Here is a 10,997-nt window from a genome sequence, read left to right on the forward strand (position 1 = left end):
TGCCGGTTCCCCCTCCGTGGGCGGCAGCTGCCCGCAGAAAAACGCCGAGATCCTCAGCAGCCAGTACGGCATCAACCTCTTCCTGGCCGGGCTGCTGCTCACCTTCGCCTGGGCTGTGCATGCCGTGGGCATCAGCAAGAGCCACCTGCTCTCCTACCTCATCACGCTGATGCTTCTCCAGCTGCTGTGGATGCTTTGGTACCTCTGCAGGAGCTGCACGCAGAGGAGGCTGATCCGGGACAAGGACACGCACGCCGGAGCCCGCTGGCTGAAGTGTAAGTACTGGCCGGTGGCACACAGGGTGGTACCGTGCGCAGGACATCCGTGCCATCACCCGTCTCTGCTACCACTTTGTTACCCTCTCCATCCCTACCAGGAGGCATCCTGGTGTTCATGAACTTAACACACATGCAGTGCACTCTAAAGTAAATATATGCATAAGCTGAACATACTAGGAGATTGTATGGGAAAGCTGTTTGCTAAACATCCTCACTTTCCAACCTACCATTTACAGTACTGAAAGCTCTGGTGCCTTTTTTCCCTTACCAGGCTGGTTTGGCGACACTTGAAAAATAAAATATAGCTAATGGAAGAGGCAATTTTGTTGATGTCATGCAACTCTCTTGGAGGAACTATTACCTTTTCCAGACAGTATAATGCAACTTACTTTAGGCTAGTACCAGTCAGAAAGGTCCTCAAGTGCTCTCTATACCAACGTATATCAGAGATTCCCGTTTGTATGTGCGCAGTGATGCCTTAGAAACATCTGGAGTTAAACAGAAGAGGACAAAATCCCTGGCTGGATCAGTTTGTAAATTAGTACATAAAACATCTATGCAAGGAAACTAAAGCTAGCATTAGCTTGTAGGAAAAGTATACAAGTTTGCAAGGGTAGCGGTGGGATGTGATGGCCCTCATCTGCAGAGTCAGGTGCATACTGGAGTAAGGATATAAAGTTTTATTGAGAAAAGGTGGTTGGGGACCACATCACAGAGTCATAGTGACAGGAATGCTGTGTTTCTGGGTCCCAAGAAAAAGAAACAACCCACATCAGCACTGTGTAGAGTAAGAGGCAGGCCCAGTTTTACTGACTTTTTTTTCAGTCTCGGCACCGTAAATGATAGGTTGGAAAGTAAGTATGTAAAGTGGAGTGCTATAAGACAGCTTTTCCATAAAATATTTCTGTCCTGCTAACAATGAGACAACAGTTAATTATCACGGCAGCTAATGAAATACCTAAATGAAAATCCCAAAAGTAAGGTTCTGTTGTGGAAGTTTAGTTTGTTCTCAGTCTCAGTGCTTGTGTGTCTTTTATTTTCTTTACAACTGTTAACAATTGTGCTGTATGAATTGCTCAGGGAAAATTTTTTTTTTAATGTCTAACATACAGTCATGGTCTGTAGACTCTTTCCTGAAATGTATGGAGTTCATATACCAACTGTTCAGTTGTTCTACCTGATTATTCACTGTTTTCCAACACAATATTCAGCTCTCAGGCATTTTTCATTTATTAGCTTACGTGGCTTACAACCTCCTGAAATTCATTAATGCAAGGCTTAATTTGATCCTGTGTTGGACCAAGCTATGCTTTTGTTACTCAGAGGGTAGCTTTCTCCTCCTAAGTATGGAATAAATACTGCTTAACATGGGTAAGTACAGCAGGACCCCCTGCCCTTTTTCTTTTGGCACAGCATTCGAAACAACCCACATCAGCACTGTGTAGAGTAAGAGGCAGGCCCAGTTTTACTGACTTTTTTTTCAGTCTCGGCACCGTAAATGATAGGTTGGAAAGTAAGTATGTAAAGTGGAGTGCTATAAGACAGCTTTTCCATAAAATATTTCTGTCCTGCTAACAATGAGACAACAGTTAATTATCACGGCAGCTAATGAAATACCTAAATGAAAATCCCAAAAGTAAGGTTCTGTTGTGGAAGTTTAGTTTGTTCTCAGTCTCAGTGCTTGTGTGTCTTTTATTTTCTTTACAACTGTTAACAATTGTGCTGTATGAATTGCTCAGGGAAAATTTTTTTTTTAATGTCTAACATACAGTCATGGTCTGTAGACTCTTTCCTGAAATGTATGGAGTTCATATACCAACTGTTCAGTTGTTCTACCTGATTATTCACTGTTTTCCAACACAATATTCAGCTCTCAGGCATTTTTCATTTATTAGCTTACGTGGCTTACAACCTCCTGAAATTCATTAATGCAAGGCTTAATTTGATCCTGTGTTGGACCAAGCTATGCTTTTGTTACTCAGAGGGTAGCTTTCTCCTCCTAAGTATGGAATAAATACTGCTTAACATGGGTAAGTACAGCAGGACCCCCTGCCCTTTTTCTTTTGGCACAGCATTCACAGCATTTCATTTGTCCTACAGGATATAAGGAGTCACAGAAACTTAGAAATAAGATACTGGAATGAACTACTAGGTTACCTTATCCATTTCTTTTACCAGCACAGGATGGCTCTTTGTACTAGCTTCTCAAGTGGTGCGGCTTCTACCGCTTCTCTTGGATGTCTAGGCTGCAATTCAACAAATCTTAGGAAAAGACCTACACTTTCCTATTCTTAGGAGTTTCTTGTAGTTACAACAAGCCTGTACAAGTCCCTTATCCTCTGTTGGTAAAAGAAAACTTATTTGAGGTAAGGAAAAACTCAGGTGGCAATTCGTCTGCCAAGATCCCCCTTGCCCCCCTCTGCATCAGTGGTTTTGTCATAGAAATCTTTTATCTGAAAGACTAAAAGTCCAAAAAGGAGGAGGTGGGGAGGACAAATGTCCTGGTTTCTGCTGGGAGAAAGTTAATTTCCTTCCTAGTAGCTGGCATAGTGCTGTGTTTTGGATTTAGCATGAGAATAACGTGATAACACACTGATGTTTTAGTTGTTGCTAAGCAGCGTTTATACTAAGTCAAGGACTTTTCAGCTTCCCATACGCCGCCAGCGAGGAGGTGCACAAGAAGCTGGGAGGAGGCACAGCCAGGACACCTGACCCAAACTGGCCAAAGGGATATTCCATACCATGTGACGTCATGCTCATGGGGGAGCAGGGGGGAGCTGGCTGGGGGACAGTGATCGCTGCTGGGGAACTGGCTGGGCATTGGTTGGTGGGTGGTGAGTGGCTGCATCACTTGTTTTTCCTGGGTTTTGTTTCTCTCTCTCTCTCTCTTTTGTTGTTTTCCTTTTCATTATTATTATTATATTTCAATTATTCAACTGTTCTTATCTTCCGATTCTCTCCCCCATCCCAGCGGGTGGGGGAGGGTGAGCGAGTGGCTGTGTGGTGCTCAGGTGCCGACTGGGGTTAAACTACAACAACAAATTTTCATCCAGTCTTTCCACAGAAAGCTCTCTGCAATTTTTGGCTAGCTCTATCAGCTGCTTTTGAAGACTGACTCCTTGCTCTCATCATTAGAGAAAATGTCCATGTACTAACCAGTATAAAATGAGTCTATTTTCCTGATTCCCTTCAAACTGTGAATATCATTTTAGTAAAAGTGGTGGTAGCTGGTTGCTTAGAGAATTTTGCTATGACAAATACTGAAAAAGAATGACTTAACAGAAACCTCCTATAACTAAGTCCTTGCACATGGTTAACAATGCTAGCAAGACAAATAGTTTACAAGAATTGCTCACAGAAAGGTTTCCTTGAGCATTTTTGCAACTGTGTGAACCCTAGAGCACAGTTGTCTTCCCACTTGTGTAGTAGACCAAGTCTACTACAAGCTCTTATAGTCTGAATGTGGGAAAAGTTTGAGAGAGAGCTTTGTCTTGAATAAGGTACAGTTATCCTGACCCAAATAGTCACAGGGAAGTTTAGGAAGTCCTTTCCTTGACTTATTCCAAATGTTATTCCCCTGAGTGTACTCTCCTGTTAGGTAAAGGTCTCTGACCATTATTTGGAAATTTGACCAAGTGAGACAGAGAACTCAAAATCAGTTGGCTTCACAAATGGCTTTATTTTATCACGTTCCCCAGCAGCACAGCTTCTGTTTAAAGCATAGACAGCTAGTCAACTTACAACGCTCTTGGCAGACTTCAACTTGTATATTTTTCCTGCTTACATTAAATTGTCTATTATTTAAAACCAAATAATATTTTAAGTTTAGAATAGCATTTTCACAACCGTATCATTATGGCTTTCTTCTTCTTGATGGTTAACAGAAAGAATTAAGCCAGCACTTAGCAATACTGAAAATCCTATTCTTGATTTCCTAAGATATGCAGGTTTCAACGACCATTTGAAAAAAATCCCAATTTTTTTTAATAATTCAATGCTCAATAGCAATCATTTCATATTTCTTTAACTTTCAAATAGAAATAGCAAAATAGCAGAATGATCTTCATCATTTATAATTTCTGATAATATATCTAGTATTTAGTATTAGTGTATAAAACTGAAGTTTCTATCAGGAAAAGTTAACATAGAAACCATTAGTATACCATATGTATGGTCATTATAGTTGTGCTTTGATTTTTGCCTAAGCAACTTAGTACAATCATTCTCTTTTTAAGCCCGTTAAATATGCATGTTGGACACTTTGCATATGCTTACAGTGTGGTCACCTGAGTGACTGCCAGAAACATCTAGATTATAATTTGAATAAGTGAATGTCGTGGTTTAACCTCAGTTGGCAACTGAGCACCACGCAGCCGCTCGCTCACTCCCCCCCGGTGGGATGGGGGAGAGAATCGGAAGGGTAAAAGTGAGAAAACTCGTGGGTTGAGATAAAGACAGTTTAATAGGTAGAGCAAAAGCCGCGCACGCAAGCAAAGCAAAACAAGGAATTCATTCACTACTTCCCATCGGCAGGCAGGTGTTCAGCCATCTCCAGGAAAGCAGGGCTCCATCACGCGTAACGGCTACTTGGGAAGACAAACGCCATCACTCCAAACGTCCCCCCCTTCCTTCTTCTTCCCCCAGCTTTATATACTGACCATGATGTCACATGGTATGGAATGTCCCTTTGGCCAGTTTGGGTCAGCTGTCCTGGCTGCGCCCCCTCCCAGCTTCTTGTGCACCTCCAGCCTTCTCAGTTGGTAGAGCATGGGAAGCTGGAAAGTCCTTGACTAGTATAAACACTACCTAGCAACAATTAAAACATCAATGTGTTATCAACATTGTTCTCACCCTAAATCCAAAACACAGCACTGTACCAGCTACTAGGAAGGAAATTAACTCTATCCCTGCCGAAACCAGGACAGTGAAATAATTGAATATTAAAAGAAATGAGCCATATAAAATCTTCTAATCCCTGGAAGACAATGGCAAAACTATTGATTTCAGTGGGAAAAGATTGAAGCCCATCAAATCTCTGATGAAGGTAAAGGAAACATGAGGAGAGATACTGAGGCATAAACCAAAATGCTCAATGTGAAAGAAACTTTGTGGGTTTTTTTGTGTTGGTTGAGGTTTTTTTGGTCTGCTGGACATTGATGTAAAGCTGTAAAACTATACAACTGAAATAGTGACCTTGTGAAATGCAAGCAAGACAGAGTGGAACTACAGTACAGGTCATCCCTGTAAAGACAAGATGCACATATGGTGCAGGAGACAGATCAATAATCTAAGATGCGTTTGCTTTTTATTTTAGTGAATTCAAACCTGAGCCCCTTGCCTTGCCTTGCCTTGCCTTGCCTTGCCTTGCCTTGCCTTGCCTTGCCTTGCCTTGCCTTGCCTTGCCTTGCCTTGCCTTGCCTTGCCTTGCCTTGCCTTGCCTTGCCTTGCCTTGCCTCCTTCCCTTGCCTTCCCTTCCCTTCCCTTCCCTTCCCTTCCCTTCCCTTCCCTTCCCTTCCCTTCTCTCTTCCTATTTCTTCTAGCTAACAAGTCCCTTGTGATGCTGTTCTGCTGAGCCACTCTCATGAGTAAAGGAAGCAAGGATGCAGAACTTTTACATTATAAAATACATTTCCACGCATTTTGCTCTGACATTACTACGTCACTAAAGCAGTTCCTGAGGGCTTGATTCTGCACCGTGAATTAATTGGAAAATTACCTTACTAGTGTCACGAATGGGGAATTAAATACCTTTCTAAAATACTCTGCAAAGTCAACATAGGCATAACAATTCACTGTAGAGTAATTGTGGAAGATTTTTATAATCTTTTTGCTTCAGAAGATAGCATTTTCCTTCTTATTGAAACACAATACACAGCAAGTCATCTTTGACATCTTTCAGACAAAGAGTGAAACAGGCTGAGTTTCCTGCATACTTTCTAAATAAGCCATGAATCACAGAATCAATCATAGCATAATTTAGGTAGGAAGGGACCTCTGGAGGTCATCTAGTCCAACACCTTGCTCAGAGCAGGTCCATTACCTTAAGTAAAGTTATTTCAGGAGAATTAACAATTCTAATTTATTTTAGAATAATTTAAATTCTTTAAATAAGGAAGGAAACGTAGCACTCAATCTCAAGAGTAGCCTAGAATTTTGCATTTTGTGATGCCATTAACTTTTATACATAATTATACATAATATCTATTTAAATGTGGGCTCCAGTTCTCTCACATGTGTTAGAAATAATACAAATTAGCTGACATAATAAACATAAATAAAAAAATGTACGGGATCATACACATGCATGAAGTACAGAGCAGAGGTTTTATATTTTTAAATATGAGGGCAAAAGTTGGGGGGAGGCAAACTGTCCCTTGGTAGAAATTACATTCCATCAGTAATTTGACATTGATTTTATTATACAGAGGTTGTAAAATAGAAACATAAAATCCTACTGGAATCCATACCCTCGTTGTTAAAAAATTTTCTGAAATCTATTTTTGTTTAATTTTAAAGGATCAGTGAAATAATAAAATACATTGTATTTTTATCATTTATACTTAATTTTTTTCAATGCAACTTTGATAATAAATGTATTATTAATTAAATAAATTATTAAATTAGTGTTATATTTTATTAACACAAGTCAAGCGGAACATATGGTGCTTATAAGGAAGTTAGGTTGTGGGCCCTTACAAAAGATAAACATTCATCAAAGTCAACACTGGTGATGTTATTTCCTCTGTCAGGAATTACAAAGAAAGATTAAGATACTGATACTGATCTATATCTTAAGGCCAGTTAAGGTCCATGGATAGATTTTTATCTAGTCTTAATTCAAATAAACGCAAACTAAATCCAGCGGAAACTTGTTTGAATAAAAGCCTAGAGAGAAAAAAAACTAAGCAAATGAAGACTTTAGAGTTTGGTTTAGTAATTTTATTGCCAGTTGTGCTTAGTCATACAGGTACAAAACCAATAATTAATAATATACATTGTGTTACCATATAGCTTTCCAGAATAAGTTTGTAACAAACATTTACATTCCTGAAAGAAAAAAAAAAATTAAACATGGGGAAACGTATTTTGAAAGTTCTTTAGGATACGAAATATATATTTAGAGAAACATATTAGGGTTTTTTTGTGTGTGTGTGAAAATAATACTGAAATGAAATCTTTGGTTTCTTTCTAGGAGAACAAACCATACAGCTCATTGTATTTTTGGTCTCTGAGTTAAAGCGTAACCTCCTGAACCACAGGGAAGGCATACCAAGTGATTGTGTTACTTCCCACTGTCGAGCTCTTGGGCCGGGAGACTGTAACGTGATTGTTCAGCTCCCTGGAATTGTATAGTTTGCTGTGTGGCTGTAGAGAGCATTAATTCACGCACCATATGGCCGCTTCAGTGCTACTGTTACTTGAGAGGCTGACCTTGCAAGGAGCTGGGAGCCATCTGCAAGGTGCTGAGTGTCTCCAGGTCCTGGCCATTGCCGGACTGGCTCCTCTGCACTGACCGTGCAAGGTGTGTATGGCGATGTGCTTTCGTAATATATTGCGCAGAGGCTTTCACAGATTAGAAGGACTTATTACATTGAGTCAATTACCTTCATGATCATCGATCTACTTTTATTTCCCTAAACAAGGACACGAATATTGATCAACTTTTATTTCCCTGAACAGATTTTAGCATATTGGTACAGATTGTTTCTAGACACTGTAACTGTACATTGAGGTTTTCTAATATCTTTTTTGTTTGTAGGTGGGATTACATTATTTGCAGTGATTACTTTAATTCTGGACTCTTTTAAAATTGGATATTATATTGATTTTTCAAACTGTTTATCACCAACTGAAGGCATTTTTCCTGTTACACATGCCATGCACACCATCTTACAGGTAAAAGTCACTGGTTGCAGTTTTATATTGTATCTGTATTTCTTACCAAAAATATCTTTTATCTTCTCATCATCAGTGAATTTTACACTAATTTAATTTCTAAGCGTATCATAGGATGCTTTTGAGGGCTAAATTCTTGTGCATGTATATCCTTTCTATGTGTAAATTCAGGCTTTGCAACCTGAAATTGCTCAGTCATAAAACTTGCATGGGTTCAAAAAAGAAATAATCAAAAAGTGCTCTCCTATAATTGAAGTTACATGCTTTTTTTAGTTGAAGTTACATATATAACTTTCAGAATTTTCAGGCTGAAATGAGCAGCTTGGCTAAAGACAATTCACTTATTTCTGTATGTAGGACTTGCCACACAAGTTCAATTCAATCTGTCTATCCTGATGTCCCATTGTGGTTAGGGGTGGAGGCCTGATACTTCAAAGGGACAAAACCCTTCCTATGTATTTAGCTTGTTATAAAATACTTGCACGCCTTTCCTATACCAAATGAACATGGATTTTCCTTCTAGAAGCATTTGATTATGCTTATCAGTGGCTGCACAGTAGCAAATATAGTCAGTGACTCCGGTAAAATATTCCAGCTGCTTGTTTATTGTAAGGCTTTGGGTCTATATTATATGGTGATATTGTTTATCACGTGAATTCTTCTGAGGCCCTGTCAGCAGATTTGTAGGAAAGAAGGAAAGAAAAAGCCACTCAACTAAGATACTCAGTTATAGCCAGGTCATTTAATGCACTTTCCAAGATGATTAAGTCATTCAGAAAGAAAAGAAAGATTTTCTTAGCAGTTGTGGTTGCGTGTAAATGAGCATTTGAACAACCTACATTTTCCTGCTTTCTGTAACAAAAAAAGCATGGAAATTTAAGCAGTAACTCTGACCTCTTCTATCTTTTTCTCTGAGGGTAAAATTCTGATTTGGTTGAAGTAATCTTAGTTTCACATTCTTGTAATATCCACTCTCCATGTCTTGCAACTTCTTTGCTTTACCTCTGAAAAACAAACCAAAGAAATAAAGCCTTTTTTCCCTGCTGATCTGCATGCAGCATTCTTCATTGCATCCAGTGACCCTGAGCTGACAAGGTTTCCAGCTACCGTGAACTGGAGTGTGGAAGAAACGGTGTATAACAATGCTGAACAAAGCGAACACAAATTTTAATTTAAATTTTACATCACCCAATGTTGCTGAATTTATCATCTACTTAGCTTAAATAATGAAATCTGGAATGTTAGCCTGAGCAATCAAAGAAAAAGTAAAAAAGTAATTTGCCAGATACCTCTTACCTAAGGCAAATCTTCTCATGTCTTTGAAACACAGGATGAAATTACAGCAGAGAACATCCCTAATTATGTGTCATCTAAAAACCAAAGGATTTGTTTTCTACAGAATATGTGTCAGATTCTGTTGTATTTTACTCTAATGAGGCATCCTGATATGTGCCATTAAATTAATAAATATATACATACTGCATCTGTGCAAGCAATGAACTAATATGTACCTGCCCTTCCAAGACAGGCTGTGCATTACTCTCTTTTGCAGGCAGAAGTCCCTATGAGGCAATGAGTATTCTGTGAGCAAAAATTGTATTTTATGCTATTTCTTTACCTTACTGACTTTTCTGTTCCTATTTCCCCCCACTTTCTTGACTCTAATGTCTGAACAGATCTTCAAAACTTATGTTTTTTAAGTTTTGAAGAATGCTTTCACATCTGCTGTTAGATTTTACTGCATCTATCCTGGAATGGGAAATTGAACATGGCATTAGATGAGACTAAGGTGCTAATTTCAATTTGTTTGGTTTCAGTTGAAACCTCCATGGTATCTTGTAGTCTCTACACCTGGGGTTTTACAGTGGTCACACCTCCTTTTGATAAACGCTTCATTAGAGGAATGAATGAACATGTTCTTGCTGGGTGGTGTAGGCGACCCACAGAGAGCTGCGTTTTCCTAGCTTTTTCAAAAATCAGATACTGAATGTCTCAGACCACACCAGCTGTGGTGTAGGGTGCCTTCATTAATGGGCACAGTGCTAAAATGGACCTCCAGTTACTCTAATTGCTGAAGAAGAACCCAAAGTTCTTTGCACTTTTCAGACCATTTCTGGAACACCAAACCAGGCAGGTTTCTAAGAGAAAACTTTTGGACCGTTTCTCTCCTGATAGTTAACCTACTGTCAAGTTCAGTATCCTAGGAGCTCTTCTGAGTAAACAAGACTCCCAGTTTCACCCTAACATCCCTGAGGAATATTGGTAGTGTTCTCCTTGCACTTATCAGCACTTGGAACCGGTTTTGTATCAGCAACAATCTGTATCCTGAGGTTTCCATTATCTTCCCACAAACAGAGATTCCCACTTTTAATATTTCTTTCCCCTTTACTTGTTAACTCAGTACTGTTATCCCTCTCTCTTTTATTCTCCAGCTTGAGCTTTCTGCACCATACTTGAGTTCCACTGCATGTGTTCCTAATGCTGTTGTCTCTCGGACTGATCGTACATGGTTTGGGGAGGTTTACAGGATCATGATCATGGGGAGGTTTACACGGCACCGGGCCTGCTGGCGACAGATGGAGGCCGGCTGTCTCACAGGGGGAAAAGGGTCATTGCTTATGAATTGGCAGGGCTCACTGAGAGGGCTTTAAACTAGGTTTGAAGGGGGAAGGGGATAAAACCAGGCTCACTAGAGATGAGCCTAGGGGTGGCATGCCAATGCCGGGGGCGCAATTGATAGCCCAGCTCAAGTGCATCTACACCAATGCACGCAGCATGGGCGGCAAACGGGAGGAGCTGGAAGCCATTGTGCAGCGGGAGAGA

General features: G+C 39.9%; 1 protein-coding gene across 1 annotated transcript in view; it reads left to right on the plus strand.

The window, feature by feature from the left end:
- The window catches only part of OTOP1 (otopetrin 1), a 20,737-nt gene that overhangs the window by 501 nt on the left and 9,239 nt on the right, over nucleotides 1-10,997 (plus strand). Inside the window, exons 2-3 of the mRNA XM_009328896.1 lie at nucleotides 28-275; nucleotides 8,038-8,174. Coding sequence (XP_009327171.1) covers nucleotides 28-275; nucleotides 8,038-8,174 — 385 coding nt within the window. The remainder of the gene's footprint in view (nucleotides 1-27; nucleotides 276-8,037; nucleotides 8,175-10,997) is intronic.

This window comes from Pygoscelis adeliae, unplaced genomic scaffold (assembly GCF_000699105.1).
Source record: "Pygoscelis adeliae isolate BGI_AS28 unplaced genomic scaffold, ASM69910v1 Scaffold66, whole genome shotgun sequence".
Lineage (NCBI taxonomy): Eukaryota > Metazoa > Chordata > Aves > Sphenisciformes > Spheniscidae > Pygoscelis > Pygoscelis adeliae.